Raw genomic sequence first — 21872 nt, forward strand, 5'->3', positions numbered from 1 at the left:
TATGGGATTTAAAAGCATCGCCGCGCCCTCGATATCATCATCTCGATATTTTTCTCGCGTTGAATATCTTCCGGCAATTTGACCAAAACCGCCATTTACCCTCACCCAACTTACGGCGTAGCTATACACCGTAACCGACGATATTATTACTCGATTATATGCTGCTCCTATGTCGAGGATAACAAAGGCTAATTAAACAACGGAGGGAGCGGTAAGTGAACTTTCGGGCAATGTCGGTTTCTCTCCCATCTATGCGAGGATGCGCTCTTGCTCGAGCACGCGTATAACTATAATTTTCATACTATTTTGTCTACTACTCTTGCTCCATCGATATGAATATGAGAAAAACAAATGTATATAAATGAGGATAATTTTAAAGAGAGTGCGGTGTAAATTGTTGCCTCGAATGATGTAAATGTTGCGCGCGGGACACACACGCATCCTTTTTCGTGAAAAAATTTTTTACTCTCGGTCGGCTAAACGAACCTTCATTTATCAAGTTTTTGATTTTTCACTTGTTCTCGATTTTTTGTTTACTCACCGGTTCGTCCGGCATAGCCGCGCTCTTCGTCGTCCTCGCGTTCGCCGCTGTCTTCGCCGGCAGTTCCCTGGGTCTGCACGACTTGTGGAATTTCTGTAACGCGAGAGAAAACAAAAATGATGAAAAAATACTCAAGAGAACACACTATTCGAGAATATATCTATAATACTGAGAGCCGTGCGACAGTGAATAAATAAACGTGTTTCACGCCACGATAGAATTGAAATAATTTATCGAGAACGTTTCCCGGACCGTAAATGTTCGAGCGATAATCGCGTTTCTCTCATGCGCGCGATAGTTATCGTTCGCGCGCTGCTCCAGCAGTCTAAAGTCGGCTAAGGCGCGCGAAGCGCGTGATAATATTGTCATATAGCGCGTCTTCGTACGATTCCGCGAAGGAGTCACCGAGCGATTCCATCAGAAAAACCAAGTTTCGACTAATACCGGCTAATTGGACACGAAGCCGGTATGTATCATATATACGTATATATACGTATCTTTTATTGATACATTCTTTCGTCACCGCGAATACTAATTTTCAATGTCGATGAATTATTTATCAGTACCAATCGCGAACGCGCTTAACGATCGGAGATCATGACCGATAGAGCCAAATGAAAAAGTGAAATTGGAATATCTTTCGTATAAATATACTTACTGACGCACGGGGCGATATGAGATCTGCTCTGTTGGTATCCACGAGCGCATCTGTTGCAAGTAGTTCCGGTCACACCATCCTTGCAGGGACATTGGCCTGTACTTTGGTTGCAAGTTTTTCCTGACGCTCCGATCAGGTGACAGTCGCAAGCTGTAAAAATATTTTTGTCACATCACTCTCTGTTTTTTTTTCTCTTTCTGTTCAAAACTATATCGCTCAACGTCCAAAAATTCATTTTACATATGATTAATGCGGAACACGATACTAATATTTGCGGCTGCATCGCTTCGAGGCATTATTTTTATTTCAGAGTTATTTTGATTGTAAGAGTTTACAGACGGCAAGCGTGAGCACTTGAGACGCATTGAGACGCATTGAGACGCGTGGTTGGAACATTTTTCAAAAAGCATCTCTTTGATGGTGGGTGCGTATCATATAGCGCGCGCTCGCGTGTATAGGCGAATGTATGCACAGAGCGTGCGGTAATAAGATGGCCATTAAGCCGCAGTACGATAGGATCGTCGTCATCGTCGCCATATACGTTACGCGCATGTATATTTTTATGCCGGTACCACTTTATCGCATTTATCATCCTAAGCGACTACGATGAACGTCTTCACTGCTGAAAAGGATGCTGGTTGACGCGAGAGATATCCTCGTTTCCAGTGTATACCATATAATTTCGTTAAATTCCTACGCGTATCGTATATTCATGCGTCCCGCTCGATTGAATTTTTTCACGCGCATGCGCGCAGATATCTTATTCCTCGTTATACAAACATTTGAGGAGCCACTTCTCTTGACAAATGCTCCTCTCGCTATGTGGAGGGTCCGTGGCATTGCATACCAATTCGTCGTTGCGCTATCGCTATCGCTATCACTACATTTACGCTCAACACTTAATTTGACCCAAGTCTCTGCTGCGTGGCTCGTCAGATAAATTTATATTTTAATCTTTATACGAACATTAAATTGCCCGACTATTGATGCGATTCTACTACTTGCTCACTGGGGTCGCCGGCTACCGACTTCTTCCTCGCTAATATTCTCATCGTGGCAAAGCCCCCTCGCACCCCCTCAACCTTCCGAACGACCCAAATCTGATAACGCGCGCGCGGCTCAATTATCCTTTTGCCTGCGTCATATACGTATTACGCATTGTCACGTATCGCGCGCGGTTCAATAAATATTTAAATCCAACATTCTTTAACCAATATATATATATTTTTTAATAATGAAATATTTAATGCAAAATGTAACTCTGTTGACAAGATTGCGGCCGTTTATGTTTATGCTAATGACGGTGCGCGTGCTAGCATCAGATTAAACATTATTATACATTGTAATAACTATGTATGGAGTTGCGGCGCATACTGGCTGCTCGGAGGATTCTCATCTTCATTCTCGGTCGCTTAGGCTTTTGCTCTGTACGCACATTCTTGTACTATAAAAAAATGCGGAGACACAGAGGTGGAAAGATGTTTGTTGGCGTAATCCAGGAGTGGGTGCAAATTCCATAGTACCTCACTGACGGATAAACGAGGCTTTGTCCCATCTGCTTTTCTTCCTCCTCCATCTTCTATCACCATTTCTGCTCCGTTATAAGCGCGCCTTATTCGTATCTTTTACGTTTGCTCTGTGTTCGGGTGTATATGTTTGAGGCGAAAGCATCACGATACGTGGCGTGCGCGCTCATCAACGTTTGATGCATACATTGGCTAAAGGTGCTGAGGATGAGTACAAAACGAACGTGTGAAAAAGAAGCACGATAGCGGCAGCGAGAGATAAAAATCCTTGCTTCTGCAGTCTTCGCCGGACACTCTCGAGCGAATGGAAAGTACCGTTATCGTGGAAAGAGGGGATGAGATTCGAGAGAGGTATCGCGAGATAGTCACCCGCCAACTCCCACTCTCTCGATACCCTCCTTGTATATCCAACAACGCATAATTGTGCCCGTGACTTTGATGCGCGAATGAGTTTAAAGCTCGTGTGAGAGTTTCTAACTTTCATTTCATTTTCTCTACATGCATTATATTCTCATCTTCGCCTCTCTCGCCCGCGAGCCTGACACTACCCAGTGCAAAGACTATTAATCATTCCCACGTATTTACAATATATAAGTACATATAGATACATATATGAATTTGCAAGAAAACTTCGAGGGAGGTCGTCGTAGGTGTTGGGAGAGGTAGGTCCTTCTCAATTGGCATCGATGCGAACCAATCTTTCCAACGGCCTGGGACGACCAAATGCGTTCACTTTCTCTAATCGTTCCGAAATTTTTTTTTCTTTTTACCAAAATTTTATAAACACCACAATGTATGTACTAGTTGAAAATGAATGAGCGCTCGTGTGCTCGTGTGCTTGTGTGTGTGTGTGCGTGCGTGCGTGCGTGCGTGCGTGTAGCGAGGAATTTATATAAACATTTTTCATCAAATCGAGATTTGTGTATTTCAATTGAATTGTAGATTATTACCCGTGAGGCATAATTTTAAGGTGAAGCGTAGGCCGGAGGATCCCAACAGCATTTCGCTCGAGGATGTACCCAAGAGGCAAAGTGTTTACATCCGTTCAAAGATTATCGCGGTTATACAGGCGTACAACATCGAGAGATGGAAAGTCGTGATCGACTCACAGAGCAATGAGAGAGAGAGAGAGAGAGAGAGAGAGAGAGAGAAGGACTCGAGAGCGATTCTCACGAAAACGACGTTAATAAATTCGACTTATCCGCGAATGAGGTGCCAGTCGGTGAACGTGAGAGAGGGAACGTTGCCACGCGAGAGATGCTGTCTGTATATAGGTATATCCCCTCGCGTGTGGACGAAAATTGTGAAGGTTCAAAAACGAAGGGGGAGAGAGAGGCTGTTTGGCGGGAACTGTAAGGCGATTAGCGTCATCGAATGAGGCGCGGAGGGTCAACCTAGCCTTGAGAGGTTTCTTCCTCTCGCTTCTCTTGTTCCGCCAGCACTTTGTCTCATACTTGTCCGTATCTTCGGCTTTCTCCTGTTCTCCTTTTCTCCCTTTCTCTTTGGAAGTCATCGAGGGCGAAGAACCCTGACTGTGACATTTTCGTTATTTCTCGCGAGTCTCTATACGACATAACAGTATGATGAAACAGCTCTCTCTCTCTCATTCATTCGACACAGGCGAATAGAAACGTTCGTTCCATCAATTTTTTATACTAACCTCGCGTACTCGCATATATTATATATTGTTCAGTCTAATAATCCCAATGAACCTATAATATATAGCAATGCCTTTATACACGGATTAAGTTTCATCTACGCGTATAAATACTTTATTTATACAATTGGAATTATCCCGGCGGATCATAAATATAAAAATTTGAATATGACGTTAAAGCAAATAAATATAAGTATTTTGTATTATATATCACTCGTCCTCTTTGATTCAGAGCTCCGGTGGGCGACTACAGCAACTGCGACCCCGGAAAAAACTTTTCTTCCCCCTGTATGTATGTATAACGTCCTTGAATCAGGTTTTTTTTTCGTTCTTTCAAGGGGAAAGCACGCGAGATAGCGTCCAAAGATTGCGTGTCAGCCTTGCGTCGCCATCGTTGTCGATGAAGCTTGCGATTACGAGTGCGAGACCATCAGGCACGAGCGGAATGTTTTTTTTTCTCCTCCCAACAATCTCGCTGTCTTCCGACTGTGGATCTCTCTAAATGTATATACATACGTAGATATATGAAAACCGCGCAAAAGAGATCGAATCGATTTGATTTTTCGCCAGCGAGATTCGCCGTTCACCCGTGCTTCTCATTCCTCGCCTATCTCGGATACGTATGTCATGTACATCGTACCTATACAGCGCATGTAAAAGTATATAGCATGCGTGTTCCGTGTATATAGAGTTAGCAGCGCCGGGGGCACATGCGGGCTGATTCCAAGAGTAGCTCTGACGGGGGAAGAGCGAGAGAGAGACCGCGCAGCTCCCGAGTAAACGAGATCCTCGCGGTGAAACAATTTATAACACGAAGCTCGCATATCGCGCGCCCACTCATTCTACTTGGCTATTTTTTTTTTGCTTTTTCCCCCACCGTAGGATACGCTCTAGTACGGATATAATGTACTAACTGCTGCGAGGTAGCGGATACAACGCGCGCGCGATGGAGACTTCGATTATTCGATCATACGCCGCGTTTATGTTTCGTTCGTGAAACAGGTAGAAAAGCGCGAGCGAGAATATACATATATGATAGCAATAATATCACTTTTCCAGTATGGCATCGAATTTGTGTTTAATGTATGTAACTGCTGTTGTTCACGAATCATTTCAAAATGTTTAATTAAGTTATTTATTGGTCATTCAACAATAATTACGGTCACACGATTTTCATTGCAGCATCATCAGGTTCCATAGGAGTGACAAAGTCTGACAACAAAGGGCAAAGAAACGAGTCAAGCAAGAGTTTGCGATTGAACGCGGAAAAAAGTTTTTTAATCTCAATTCCACTGATTGCTGATTATGTAAATTTCGAGCGTTATCCGTCATCCGCATGCATAATGCAAGTTCGCCCGCGTTGTTTCTCGACGCGCAGTGATGATATATTCTCTCTTGTACACGTTGCACCCACACTATCTTTTTTATCTTATATATAGGGGAGTATGGGGCAAAGTGGCCCACTTAAGGAATTTAACGAGTTTTGTCGGGTAATATATGATCATTTACTTATTTTTATGTCCCCAAACTGATTCCACCTCCTTGTTGCTCGAATTTTGAAAAAAAAATTTTTTGGGGCAAAGTGGCCACCCCCTCAAATGCGATGAAAATCGATAATTGTCACTTCTGGTTAAATAGACGTTGGAATTGACTGTTCTCGCATGGAACATTGAAGGATGCGATAAAACAAAAAGAAACGAGGCATAGTAGGAACCCTCCTTCGATGGGATGAAAAAAAAATTAGTCAGAATACTTCGATAAATTATTTGCCAAATTTTTTTTCATGCCGAAAATGAATATCCAGCCAACTTTATCAGATAATAAATGATCTTTCGACTATTGTTGAGTCTTAAAACTCTTTGTTCATCCTCTTTTTCCTCATTTGCGTCGAGAAAATTTTTTGGGGCAAAGTGGCCACCCTCTCAAATGCGGTGAAAATCGATAATTGTCACTTCTGGTTAAATAGACGTTGTAATAGACTGTTCCCGCATGGAACATTGAAGGCCGCGATAAACCGAAAAGAAACGAGGCATAGTAGGTACCCTCCTTCAATGGGATGAAAAAAGAATTAGTCGGAATACTTGGATAAATTTTGCCATTACCAGTGGCAAAAGCCCGTTCTTATCGGGGGCAAATCGTGGGAAAACCGCCATTGTCACGAGTCTGTCGTATCGCGCAAATCTAGTGAGTAAGAAAAAAGAGATCATGAAAAAAGAAAAATTCTTGTCTGCGGCGGACGTTGCGTGTATTTTCTGCGATCAACTTCATTCGCATTCCTCCAAAGATTGAATTCGCTGCGAAACATGCCTAAAATGGGCGCACACCTTGTGTGCAGGTGTTGATGAAGATCAAGTCCATTATAAGTACGATTTTTGTCAATTAAAATAAAATAGACATTTATCAGTAATTCGCAAAATGATTCTCATCCTCTGCCTCAAATAGCTATCAATTTCTCAAAAAACATAGAATTCTCACTGATTCTGTGCCCCGCCAGAAATCGGAATTGCGTGAGTGGCCACTTTGCCCCAGAATTCAAAAATGCCCCAAAAAAGTGGGTGGCCACTTTGCCCCATGTGGCCACTTTGCCCCATGTTCCCCTATATATATATATATATATATATATATAGGGGAACATGGGGCAAAAGATATATATAATATATATGTATATTAGGGTTGTCCTTAATTGGGGTTGAAATTTTTTTTCTCAAATTTCCCCCCTGGTTCGATTCTAAATCACTAAAAAAGACACCACAACAAAGCTGTGGTCAGTGGGATCATGGGAAAGGGTGCCGGCAAGCCCGGTCGTTGTTTCTACTTCAGTCAAATTTGTGTTTGTTTTATCTTTGGATGCTATTCTTTTTTTATGTATAAATCACGTCGAGCCATCCAAGTGTACTCGAAACCCTTGTTAATCGTCATTAAGAACAACCATTCAAGTATTTATTTAACGCATATAGTCATTGAAAATTCGCGAACTACAATATTTTCCCGTATGCCCAGGAATAAATCATCAGATGATTTTTTATTCTTTGCTCCTGAATTTCGATAATAGACAACTTTTCTATCGTTTTTCTATTCGTCGAGAGAATTAGGGGAGTATGGGGCAAAGTGGCCCACTTAAGGAATTTAACGAGTTTTGTCGGGTAATATATGATCATTTACTTATTTTTATGTCCCCAAACTGATTCCACCTCCTTGTTGCTCGAATTTTGAAAAAAAAATTTTTTGGGGCAAAGTGGCCACCCCCTCAAATGCGATGAAAATCGATAATTGTCACTTCTGGTTAAATAGACGTTGGAATTGACTGTTCTCGCATGGAACATTGAAGGATGCGATAAAACAAAAAGAAACGAGGCATAGTAGGAACCCTCCTTCGATGGGATGAAAAAAAAATTAGTAAGAATACTTCGATAAATTATTTGCCAAATTTTTTTTCATGCCGAAAATGAATATCCAGCCAACTTTATCAGATAATAAATGATCTTTCGACTATTGTTGAGTCTTAAAACTCTTTGTTCATCCTCTTTTTCCTCATTTGCGTCGAGAAAATTTTTTGGGGCAAAGTGGCCACCCTCTCAAATGCGGTGAAAATCGATAATTGTCACTTCTGGTTAAATAGACGTTGTAATAGACTGTTCCCGCATGGAACATTGAAGGCCGCGATAAACCGAAAAGAAACGAGGCATAGTAGGTACCCTCCTTCAATGGGATGAAAAAAGAATTAGTCGGAATACTTGGATAAATTTTGCCATTACCAGTGGCAAAAGCCCGTTCTTATCGGGGGCAAATCGTGGGAAAACCGCCATTGTCACGAGTCTGTCGTATCGCGCAAATCTAGTGAGTAAGAAAAAAGAGATCATGAAAAAAGAAAAATTCTTGTCTGCGGCGGACGTTGCGTGTATTTTCTGCGATCAACTTCATTCGCATTCCTCCAAAGATTGAATTCGCTGCGAAACATGCCTAAAATGGGCGCACACCTTGTGTGCAGGTGTTGATGAAGATGAAGTCCATTATAAGTACGATTTTTGTCAATTAAAGCAAAATAGACATTTATCAGTAATTCGCAAAATGATTCTCACCCTCTGCCTCAAATAGCTATCAATTTCTCAAAAAACATAGAATTCTCACTGATTCTGTGCCCCGCCAGAAAACGGAATTGCGTGAGTGGCCACTTTGCCCCAGAATTCAAAAATGCCCCAAAAAAGTGGGTGGCCACTTTGCCCCATGTGGCCACTTTGCCCCATGTTCCCCTATATTTTCTAAAATTTCTAGATCATTACTTCCTCTGATATTTTCTTCATGACCCAGAGGTAAACGGTTCTATGTGTATGCTATTACTGAATTTATATATCTGTTGTTTTCGGGATCCATTGCTCAAGAATAGCCTTTTTTGAGGGCCGATGAAACGAAGTTTCATAGGCTTGTTTCGTAGGCTTATGTCAGTTTGTCGGTGTTTTGATGTGAATTCTTACATCTGAGGAATTTTTTTATAACGTGATACTCAGGCGCTATGTTGAGAGACACGGAATAAAAGAACTGTTTTGAGAATTTGTTTGTCAAAAGAAAGTCGAACGCAACGCCGAAAGAGTTTTGATGAATAATTCGCAATAAGATGCAATTCCTGAACCATCGCGATGATCTATATCAGCATTGTATATGAAAGTTATTAAAGAATAATGATTATTTAAGAAGATTTATATTTGAGGATAGAATTTGTAGTTAAGGTGGCTTGGGCTATGCTGAGAAAACTTAAAAGATATCAGGAAGAACATCGTGTTAGCTGGACGCTGTGCCACGAGACATGATATTCGCGGAACGGCGTCGGCTTTCCCAGGGAAGTGTGATAGTTGGACTCTATGCCGCAGAGACTATAATAGGAAAACATGCAGAGATTACAAAACGAAGAAAGATTCGAATAAAATGATAAATAACCGGTCCCAGCAGAAAAACATCACTTTTATATAAAATGCCTTTTTTTCAATCGATTCGGACTTGCCGGCACCATTTCTCATCATCCCACTGACTCCAGCTTTTTCGTGATGTCTTTTTTAATGATTTGGAATCGAACCAGGGGGGGAATTTGAAAAAAAAAATGTCAACCTCAAATAAGGATCACCCTAATGTATATAAGTTTTGGTGTATTGACGCGCGTGCCCGCGAGAACACTCGTCTCGCACCGGCGGGTAGCTCGTACGTTTTGGTACTCCTCAAGAGTGTACATACAGCGCGCATCCACGTCTTATTGCTTTTTTTTATCTTTCTCTTTTGACTTTACCTGATCATCATCATCATCATCATCATCATCATCATCATCATCATCAGCAGCAGCAGCAGCAGCAGCAGCAGCAGCAGCAGCAGCAAAATTGAATGATCATCAATGCAGTTACAAGAGCAGAGCTCAAGTTTCCTCGGCTTGAGCGCGTTCTTCTTTAATGTATTAATACTCGCGTGCACGCTCTATAACATGCGACACGATTGACAATATAATATGTAATAAATCGTAGGATATTCTGATTTTCACGAATTGTCGCAAACCAAGGCCATAATTAGAGAGCAGGGAGAGGGAAAAAAGGTAAAAAACGAATATTGGGGAAACTATATGGACGCGGTAGTGCTGAGGGAAAACGGGATACGGACTCAACGAACGGAAAGGATATATTTGCGCGTATTACACTGCATGCTCGCAGATCGGAGGAATATAGTTAGATATAGGATAACGAACGATCGCCGATCGTTCGAGCTCGCTATCATCGCGATAAGCTTGAGTCTTTTCCCACGGGAAATTTTCCAACATTGATTATTTATATATACAGGGATAAAGCCGGCCCGCGCGTATGTGTACAATGATGGAACGAAACGTATCCTCGGTCGCATCAACGAGGGAATTCAACGAGTCGTGAATTGTGGCCGCCGACCGTTCAGACCAGAATCAGTTGCTGCGCGCCCGGGTTTCAAGAGACAGTACACTGCGGTTCTCGGAGCAATTACGTGTACACGAGTTCCAAATGTCCATGCTCCGACTCATCTCCGCATCATTCTCGTATATATAATTATCGTTTCATTCGCGCGTTTATTATTAAAACCCATCATCATTGGTCAACATTTTCGACGACGTGGTATTATTTTTTTCGTTATCCGTGTTTCGCTCGCAACTGCAATCGGCTATACACGCGGTCTGAAATAAAAATTGCGATTTAAAGTAATGACGTGATCGAATCAGCAACGCGATGGGGGTTAACCTGCATGGGAGTACCGAGACGCATCGCGATATATATGTGTGTATACTGTGAGAATTCGCGAATGATATGACAAACGAGAGATCTGCACAAAGTTGGCGCGGACTGTATAACGGTTGACTTCTGCTTACCTATATTGGGCCCTGCCCGCCAAAGTATCATTTCTTCTCCATTTCGTAACGTAAAAACTCAGCACATTCACACTCGCTCAGTTCGATATTTCCCTCGAGACAAGGGCCTTCTCTCAACTTCTGGCTCGTCGCTATGAGTTCTATCGTCGGCGCACTTATCATTTTCACTTGCAACACGAGCAAAATACAGGCAGAATTTTTTGTATTTGCATATTGCCGTTTTTTGCGCGCATCCGGGTATTCGTGCGACAAGAGGTTCAATACTGGTAAATGTTACCAGTATTGAACCAATATAGTGCATATAGTGGGCCGAGGCGTATGGGAGCTTATGAGAAAAAAAAAAATACGGGAGAAAGGAAGCGATAGACGAAGCAGCAAACGAGGGGAAGCTGCGAAATAAAATTGGGATTCCGATTCGAGAATCGAGACGGACTTTTCCATCTTGGCCCGTCCTTCTCCTCCTCCCGGGCGCGTTTCCGTGGATACCGCTTCCGCAACTCGATTTTGATATATTCGCGTCACGCCGAGAACGGTGGATAGACGAAGTCGTCATCTCACCGAGCGTTTTCCTTTCGACTTTCCAAGCCCTCCGACCGCATCCCCAAATCAGCCTCTCCTTTGCCTCGCTCGCAAATGCAAGACTGACTGGATCAAAACCACCGCGGCGCGAATGAATTCATATTCCTAGAGCGGAATACTCGTATTCTCATAAAGCCCACACAGTTCATCGATCTATTCCCCATGCAACACCACTGTGCATTATACGTGGATTCGCGTATAAGCTATATGTTTCGAACTCAAGAAACGTGCTGGCAAATTATTTTTTTTCCCCGCGCGTATATATATACAACTATAGCTGACAATACAATAAAATATCAAGAATTATTGTAGAAAGGAAGCCCTATATACCGAACTCAAATCTTTCGAATATACTACATAGTACCTATATAGGTATATAGGGGAGACCGGGGCAAAACGGGATACCTAAGGAAATATTGAACTTTTCAGAAGTTTGGGAAGCTCTGTCTATTTTTTACTTCCCAAAACTAAGAAATGTACTGAAATTTTGTTCAATTTTCAATAAAAAAAAAAAAAAAAAAAATCCGAGGTAAAACGGGGTACCCCTCAAAAACTCATGAAATTTTCTTTACTATGATTTTAATTCAATGCACCTTGGGTGTACTTTACACCCGTAGTAACCGAGTGCTTTCCGACTTACCGCTGTAAGCGTTGAAAGCGATCTCAGCACTTACAGCGCTCAAACGTAAGTCGAGCGCGCGCTGTGAGCGCTCTCAGCGCTTACAACGCTCTAACGTACGTCGAACGCACCCTCTGTAATTCAATTAAAAATTAATGATATGAATAATAACGAAGATTGGCAATGTTTATTTTGTAAAAATATTCTTTGTCCACTGAATCATGGATTCAGTGCCAAAATTGTGCAGAGTGGGCACATGATTCGTGTGCAAGTGTAACCACACACGATGGTCCGCAAACATATATCTGCGATTACTGTCGTAGACAGTATAATCTGCGAGGCAGTACTCGCAGATTTACAAATACTTTCTGTATATCTGTGCAAAAACGTTTTCATTTTAAAAGTGATGTAAAAAAAAAAAGACAAAAAATTTCTCTCATTTTTCGGGTATCCCGTTTGTCCCGGTCTCCCCTATTCCGTAGTGAGAATCGGATATTAATCAACGCGATGATAATGCTGCTTCAGTCGTGTGTATGTGCAACGTGCATGGGTAATAAGTAGCCATATATGTTCACGCACACGAATATCACTGTGCATGGTTTTGCCACTATAGCATATAGATATTTCATGGTTTCATACATTGTACGCCGCTGATACTTTTTTCAACGGCAAGCAAAATCTTATTTTCCTGTCAGCGATGTTCAGTATAGTTAAATTAACAAGCCCACTTATATAGATGAATCTATTCGCGAAGGCGTTCCCGTGAGAATAGCGCTTGCTGGAACGTCGAATAAATGCCGTAAAAGTTATTCCCAATAGCAATTAATCACGTATATCTCACGTACGGTACAAGAACGTCTGCAGAATAATTATATCGTGTGTATAAATCCATATATTGTGATGAAATGTAATTTGAACTTTGTTATTTTAAATTTTCCTAGCTTGGCAGAAAAAAAAAAGAGAAAAGATCGAAATAAATAATAAACGTCGTCAGTGAGCCCCGCTCCGTTTAAACTTTGGTATGTATATAATATTCATCTAGAAATGAGGTGCTGCGAAGGGATTGAAAGAAGAGCTGTAAAGTGGCGGGAGAGAAAACGGAAAGCAGCGAGCACCTGTGCGCTGCATATAACGCTTTTAGCTTTTCTCCGACGGATCAGTTCCGGAAATTTACGCCGCGCGGTGTAAGTCGAAACCAACAAAACGAATCATTCGGGACGTTATTTAGTAGTTATTTAGTCTAGATTTTAACGTTCGCATATACACAGGAATAGACTGCAAATATAACGAAGTAAAACATGCGGCGTGCTTCAGCGAAGACCGCGAGCAACACACAAGCGCTGCTGCTCCTATTGCATACTATATACGTATACATCAGATCTCTCTTGGTAAATATACGTGTAGGGTAGATGTACACACTCACTTGCATACACGTATATGTGAATGACCCCGCGAGATATACCCGTGCAGCGAGAGGAAGGAGCGCACCAAAAGAGAAAAACAGAGGGCAGTTCGAAAGCGGGGAAAAAAAAGAAGAGTGAAAACTGGTTTCTTCTTCGTGTCTCGCGCGCAAAGTTTCGTTTCGCTCGTACATATCTAACTGCATGTATATACAAGGAGTGTAGCAGCACCAGCAGCACCAGCAGCACCAGCAGCACCAGCAGCACCAGCAGCACTAGCACCATCAAAACGGGGAAGAAACGAATCGAGTAAAGGCCAACACGCAGTTTTGGGATGGAAAAAATGAAGGCGACGAGCGATATCGTTTACCTCCTGCAGTACCATGTCAATAAACCTTTTTTCTCATCTCCATCTTCACTTCTGAGCGACCTTATACTACACGATATACGCTTATTCGACCGCATGAATAATAGAGGAAGCATAGAGCGCACGAAACATGAAAGAGCACTCGACCGACGATTCTCATTTATGATCTTAAGCGCGTTTCTTACCCATATAGAGATAGTTTGATATTATTTTATCAAGTTTAATATACCTCAATTCAGCAAGCTTTTGGAAAATAAAAAAATAATAAAAGTGCTTGCTTTAGATAATTTTCGTGAGCCGTACCGCTCATTCGCTGGGACGGTGATCCGCCGTCGGTCCGTAACTTATTATTATTATTATTATTATACTTTCTTGGCTTTCCTAGTTTGCGCACACAATATCGTGCTACAAAAAGACGCGTTTGTGTTGGTAATTCCCGTGGCTTTAAACTATCTTTGTAGCTCGTGGAATGACCGAAGGAATCGCAAAAAATAAAAAAGCGCTAGAGTATCAAAAGGCATACAGTATATTCCCCACCCGATTATATTTTTTTTCTATTTCTCATTCGCCTTTCTGCCCTTCATTTTTGACGCTTTGGTTTATTTCCCATCACGTTTCCGCACGAGAGTACCGTCGCACGAGGTACACAGCATTCGGCTACAGCAGGAGTCGAGGAAATTGGCGTTGCGGAGAATATGAGAGATTCGGGAATCCAGAGACCATGAAGAGATAAACTCATCGTATGCCCCGAACACGTATTGCGAATAGCGTGAGAGACGAAGGAGGAACGAGTTTCGGAGGCACGTACAACGTAGACTTTAAGCAGGGTTTCCTCCCCAGCGCTATCGCCCGCCGGTAAATACACGGACACACGCGCGCATTCTCTCTCCCTCTCGCTTGTGATGCCTCGGCTCAAAGTTAGATCCGCGTCGAAACTTGATTCGTGATTCGTGATAACGAACGTTGACAGAGGGAACGGGAAAGATACGTGCGAATTATAGAAGTAAGTACGGAAGTACATGCAGGTATCGCTCGCGCGCGATGATATTTCAACGAATATTACGGCGACAGAATACTTTTCCAATTGAATCGAGGAATTCTTTGTTCTGTGCTTTTTTTTCTTTTATTTATTTATTTATTTATTTTTTTTTTCATTCAACTCCTGCTTGCACCTGGATGAAGAAAAAAGTTGACACCGAGGGCTAGCCGTACATGCATGCAAAGACGGCGGGCCGCGGGCCTCGAATCTATACTTTCGGAGTTTGAAATTGGGGGACGAGTCATAACGAGTTTCGGACGAAAAATTATTATTCATAGTGCGCATATAAATAAGCTTGCTACAATAATAATTTACATCGCTAAAAATCTATAACCACCGATACGACGAGCGAAATGTTTAATAAATAATCGAGAAAAGATATGGAAATAGTATCCAGCACGCATGCACGATCGAGAATGCAAGGGAGAAAAGGGTCGGCCAGCGAATCAACGATTTTGTCATGTCAACGCGACTCACGAGCCATTCGGATGGCGAGATTTATTATCGCTTCATCTTTCTTTTCAATAAAGCCATCTCCTCTTCGTCGTCGCGCTGTTTTTTTTTTTAATACTCATTCGGGACTCATTTTCCTTGAAAATTGTCACGTCGCTTGGGATCATCTTTTCAAGCACAATATTCGATTACGCAGATCCGTTATTTCTGGAAGTTCAAAGATAACCGCTCGCTCGCTGCGTATCTGCGTGCACACGGTGCTTTGGATGCCGCGAAATTCCGCTTACATCACTAATTTCTAAGGGGTTGTGCGCACCCGTTATCGCCATACCGTGTGTGCAATAGTTGCCGTGCTTATACTTTCTAAAATCGGGAATTGGAACGGGGAAAAGCGCAAAAAAAAAGGTGCGCAGCGATATATCGCTTTCGCTCTTTTGTGGAGGCGTATGTCGATTTTTAGAACGACGCAACTTATTCTCTCGCCACACTACTCCTACGCGCGATAACTTCCTCCAGGCTGGAAATCAGGAAAAAGGGAGAAAACGGAGGGAGGGAGGAGAGGAAAAGAGACAACCGAAGACCACGGGAGGGCCTCGTTTCCGTTGCTCTTGAGATTATTTCACCGGAAGCTAGGCTCCCTCGATCCCCTCACCCCGCTCTTCGATTGCTTTTCCCTGTATATATACGAGATAGATAAATCGACCGCATATTCTCTTCCTCTTTCTTTCGTTTCATTCGTCCTTGCGTAATGAAAATTCTTTCGATGCTCAAATTTTAGGAGAAAAGCCGGGATCTTCCGTCTAGCTCATTGCGAGTACCGCGGGCGGCTAAAAAAAAAAAATAATAATAATAATAATAGGAAATATTGCTACATCTCCGTCTCTAATACGTTGTGCTGCCGCGCGCAAGTATATTAATGTCTGCTTTTTCGACAACTGCTGATTTAAACTCAAGTCTCATCGAATATGTCGCTAGCAATGATATAGAGAGGTATCCGAGCGACAACAGGATATATAGAGCCTCTTCAATTGCGATAATTTTTTTGTTAATCGTGAATCCAGTTTTCTATCGATCCACGCTGTTTTTATTCGTGTACACGCATACGTGTCCTGCTCACTGGTCATTCACTCTCAAGAGATGTTGTATGATCGTTAATTTCGTCGCTCCTGTCTCGTATACACGCGGGATTAAACAGAGAGTTGGCAAGACCTGGGGTGCGGAGAAAAGTTTAATTAAGACATCCGGGCGGGAGGCGAAAGTGAGATATGACTCTCGTTCTTCTCTTTCGGTGAGCAGAGTATATTAAGAGGCTTTTATTCCAAGTCGCGCGGGAGCGACCCATCGGGTGCTCGCGCGCGATCTTACTACCATATTAATAGCACCGATTTGTTATATGAAAGAAAAGTGAACAAAACATTAAGAACGTAAATACGAACAACATACGAACGAACAACAGCGCGCTTCGCTGGACCGTTTATATCTCGTGAATCGGTAATAACGCTATTTCATACTGACTTGGAGTTGTGTATCGGCGCGAGGACAAAAAAAAATATACACGTGCTGGTAAAATCGCGCGAATCTCTTGTTGGAATATCAAAATAGGTACATTGATCGAAATGCTGCGATGAACAATCGAATTCATTATCATTCATTCGCGTCACTGAAGAAATCTCTCGAAGAGAGATTTATGATTTTTTCTCTCTGCAGACTTGTTCCTATAACTCGGAGGCTCAACCTTCGCGCCAGGTTACTCAAACCGCGTCAAGCACATATTTCGGGATCTACTATAGGCTTTTCCCCTTCTCTATGGGCTTTTCTTAATAATATAGAGATATTTTTATTCATACGCAATGCGAAACATATGATATTACAGTAGGTATTATACGGGGTACGGGTATTGCTATTCAAGGGTAAATATCACTTTATGGAAGAGATACTAGGGTCGGTAGAGTGAATGAGTATACGCGCGATCAGAAAGCGAGGGACAAAAAATTTCTCTTGATTATACAGAGATTGTATGGAATCTCAACTTCTCGCGGGAACGCGTAATTTCTCGGAGCAGGGGCACAATTCCTTCGCATCTGGTCATCGTCACTCGTGAAATGTTTCTTTTATACGCGTAGCTTCATAAAACAAACAGTTCGAAAATCCTCATCCGCATTCGTAGTATAGTAACGACATTATCTATTCTGTACGCACGGGGTTGCGCGGATCTCATGGAATATATCTCAGGAAAACCTGTGAAACGACGAATCGGGCCAAAAACGAAAATATTCATCTCCCACGACACGCGCCTATACGTAGGGGAACATGGGGCAAAGTGGCCACTCACGCAATTCCGATTTCTGGCGGAGCACAGGATCAGTGAGAATTCTATGTTTTTTGGGAAATTGATAGCTATTTGAGGCAGGGGGTGAGAATCATTTTGCGAATTACTGATAAATGTCTATTTTATTTTAATTGACAAAAATCGTACTTATATAATGGACTTCATCTTCATCAACACCTGCACACAAGGTGTGCGCCCATTTTAGGCATGTTTCGCAGCGAATTCAATCTTTGGAGGAATGCGAATAAAGTTAATCGCAGAAAATACACGCAACGTCCGCCGCAGACAAGAATTTTTCTTTTTTGATGATCTCTTTTTTCTTGCTCACATTCTTTTTTCATCCCATCGAAGGAGGGTACCTACTATGCCTCGTTTCTTTTCGGTTTATCGCGGCCTTCAATGTTTCATGCGGGAACAGTTTATTACAACGTCTATTTAACCAGAAGTGACAATTATCGATTTTCATCGCATTTGAGGGGGTGGCCACTTTGCCCCAAAAATTTTTTTTTTCAAAATTCGAGCAATGAGGAGGTGGAATCAGTTTGAGGACATAAAAATAAGTAAATGACCATGTGCTACCCGACAAAACTCGTTAAATTCCTTAAGTGGGCCACTTTGCCCCATACTCCCCTATACAGGCTTAATCACTTTGATGTTGATGCAATTTTTTATGAAACACCAATATTGTTTTTGATTATCATCTCCGTTCGTGTTACCAGCTTTATAAAAATCATTTTCAAATGTCGCGTTCAAGCTTTCGAATATTATTAGCACGAATATGCATTATTTTCGTCGCCTCGCGGGGGTTTCTGTTCCTTCACTCTCTTCGGGGAACTCAATATCAAATTCAGACACTATTCGATGGAAAGTTGGCTTTTGCATCGCGTATAGTAGCCTTCTTCATCGATCATATTTAATTGAAATCCGACACCCGCTATATATTTGTACCTATATAAATCTCGATCCGCGTCAACTATTTCATGGTGGTCGGCCAAGAGAGAGAGAGAGAGAGAGAGAGAGAGAGAAAGAATACAGAGCCGCAGGAGGTTCTTCAACTAATATACACCGTATGAATAATCCTCCAAACTCTCCAATCATGATATTCACGCTTTCGTGTCTCACAGAAAATTCGCGATGCGATGAGGAAAAATAAATATCGGTAATAAGTATAACTTTTTCAATGCATTGCTTTTTTAGTCGACAAGAACGGTAATACGTTTTATTCCGCCATTTAATTTGTTCAAAAAATCGATCTAAAACATTCGAGTATAAATGTTGGCGCGTTATTTTCTCATTCTCACTCTCTGTCACTGGAGGATTCCGCAGATGGTACCGGACACAAATCGTTGCCAATACCGGCAGCGCCGTTTCAAGTATCAGCAAGTTGTTCGTCGCGGGGCGGTGCGTCTTACAACAGCAAAAATGTAATATGTGCGCGTCGTGTGCATGCACGAGTTGGATGGTTTTGAGCCGCAAAAAGGATAGAGGAGTGAAAAAATGACGGGACGCGAGGGGATGCGGGTGGGTGGAATGGCAGCGTCGTGCCGCGCCCTTAAATTATTCGCGCAATTACGGTATCCCGCGGTGAGCGCGAGTCGTTCATAACACGTATATATGCTGCATTTGTAGATGCGTTGCGTACACGGTCAACATTGCGCACGTGTGTACGCATGCAGGATGGAGGCAAGTATGCATAATACACAGGGCGAAAGAGAAAGAAAGCCGGCGTAATGTCGACGGGCATTGAGCACACTCGCTCGTCCGAAGTATACACGTGCATGTGAATACCCCGTGCGCATGCTATACTTATCTTTCTGTATACGTCTTGATTGTGCTCTGTACTAACGCAATATATATATTCCTCCGATTTGAATGTCAACTATTCAGGATATTTATTGTTTGATGTGAGGGATAAACTTCCGAAAAGCCCATACCCCAATCAATCTGAAATTGGTGTACTTGTGTATTTCGACGCGCTGATTACGAATATGATATGCAAAATGGCCGCATTTTTCATTTTCAAGGTGGTAATCGATAACGCGATCGTACGGCTCGCAGTCGTAGTATGCTGTCTTCTATGCATACCTACCTCTTTTATTTCGTAAAAGCGATAATCACACCGCAATTTTTAACGACCTCATCACTTTCCCCCGTTCGGTCTGATTTTACTTGGTATTATATGCTAGTTCTTTCCATTCTCGTTCATCCTCAACTAATAATTACCGGTTTGGTGAAATCGTTTGACGTTGAACGCGTGCGCAAACTTCCTCGAAATTTCTGGCAAACGTATACCAGCAAATATAAATCTCTTGCTCTCTTGCCTTCAATTCGTCATCCCGACCGTTTCGATTCACTCAAAAAGATGGAAAGAAACTAAAAAAAATCAAATCACGCTTTCTATACAAAAAGCGTCTATTGTGCGGGGGTGAGTACAATACGTATGTATGCGCACGCAGGCGCGTGCGAGTGAGTGTAGGTAGACGCAACGAAGCAGGGTAATGTTTTTCTCGGTACACCGGGATCGAGCGTGGCATTGACTCATCGTCGAAGATCCGATATTCGCACCTAAATATAATAGAAACCGAAATGGCTCGAATCAAGGAACCTTTTATAAATTAATTCAGATAAATTGGGACAAGGGGAGAGAGAAAGGTCAGTCTTGTATTGACAAATTTGGAAATAAATATGTTTCATTGGGTCCTAATCGCTTCCTGCGCTTATTTGAAATAAATGACTCGACGATGTCTCGCATAGATAAACCAGGTACGATATTTATAAAGAAGGCGCGAGGCTTGGAAGAGAGAGGCTGAAAGCAGGGAGAAATTAAAAAATAAGAGAGAAAGGGACGTATCGTTAGCGGCGCGAATAAATTAAAATACGAGAGAGGAAAATGCGAATTGAGATTCTCGCGACGACGAAAGAGTCGAGGAAGGGGTATAGCAGCACACAGCAGGTAAAACGTTGCTCGGCTATCCTGTTCCATGGAGTAACAAAATACTATATACGAGCCACGCGTTCTCTTTCTCTCTTTTCCTCATCTCCTCTGCGGTGTATCTATACTCGCACCTTTTTTTTTTTATCTATTTTCCCCCACATATATAAGTTCGCAACGAGGGGTCTCTCGCCACGAAATCCATATACTTGCGGTAATAAATTCCCATCTGACTAATCAGCCCTATAGTGAAAATTATCATGTTTCGCACCACTACTTTATAGTAGATTTTCTTAAATAAAATCGAAAGAGCGATGCGTCTTTTGGAAAAAGACTCACTAACGTACTACTTCAAAGAGATGGAAAATATATATATATGTGTATATAAGCGACTCGACAGTGCTGATTTGCTTGCTGGTGAACGGAGAGCAAAAGGGGTGAGAACAACGAAAGGCAGTAGGGTACGAGAAATAAGAAGAGAGAGAAAAGTAGCAGTCAAGTGATCGGTAAATGAAAATGCTAACGTGTGCAAAGAGCTTGGAGCCGAGTAAGCTTTGTACTTCGGATATCGGGTTCAAGCACCTTCGACGCATATAGCGAAGACGCCCGAGCCTCAATTTTCGCTATAGAAGTACCTTGCGGAGAGTATCGCGGGAGAAAACTTGAGTACGAGGAACGGCGATGGAACGACGCGGAGTGAGTGACAACTTTCAGGAAGCGGAGGAAGGTGAAAAAAAGGGGCAAGAGCGCTTCTTCCGCGCGCCCCTCGATAACCGTTCCCCTTTTGCAAACGTGTCGATCCATCAACCCGAAGACTCGGGTATTTTTTTTTTAAGGAGAGAAGACATGAGAGAAAAAAGAAGGCGGGAGAGTCGGTGGGAAGAAATATTGACGAGAAAGTTACGTGAGCTATTGCAAGGCTTTTGGATACATTGAAGAGCCAAAAGGTGAAAAAGAAGACGAGAGAAATAATGATACAGAGCAGAGCATATAAAGTGTGAAGGTGCGCGACGAAAACGGATTGTTTTTCTCGATGGTTTGTACAGTCAAGAGAGATGGGAGAAAAAAAAAAGATAACGACCCCGTATAATAAATGGTGCTTCTGTTGAGGGTGACAATGGGACAAGAGGCGCAAAGTCATCATCTGCATGTCGCAAGAGACGAGAGAGGTCTACCGTACGCGCTCTCCCAACAGAATTGAATTGAATCAGCTATTTTAATTCTTCCCTAACAGGCATGTCTACCCGGTAAATATACTTTGAATAGAATACGAAGTAAGCTTCGGAGCAGGTTAATCGTCAATACGGAAAGAGGAAGAGGGAGACGACTATGCAACTATAGCGGTGTTCGCTTTATACGAATAACATAGAAAATCATTCGCAAATTGTACGATATATGCCAAGCT

At 42.3% G+C, this 21872-nt stretch overlaps 1 protein-coding gene across 1 annotated transcript in view; it reads right to left on the reverse strand.

The window, feature by feature from the left end:
• The window catches only part of LOC122415781 (netrin-1-like), a 102298-nt gene that overhangs the window by 28365 nt on the left and 52061 nt on the right, over positions 1-21872 (reverse strand). Inside the window, exons 4-5 of the mRNA XM_043428225.1 lie at positions 1200-1349; positions 542-634 (exon numbers count right to left, since the gene is read on the reverse strand). Coding sequence (XP_043284160.1) covers positions 542-634; positions 1200-1349 — 243 coding nt within the window. The remainder of the gene's footprint in view (positions 1-541; positions 635-1199; positions 1350-21872) is intronic.

This window comes from Venturia canescens, chromosome 9, assembly GCF_019457755.1.
Source record: "Venturia canescens isolate UGA chromosome 9, ASM1945775v1, whole genome shotgun sequence".
NCBI classification, from domain to species: Eukaryota; Metazoa; Arthropoda; class Insecta; order Hymenoptera; family Ichneumonidae; genus Venturia; species Venturia canescens.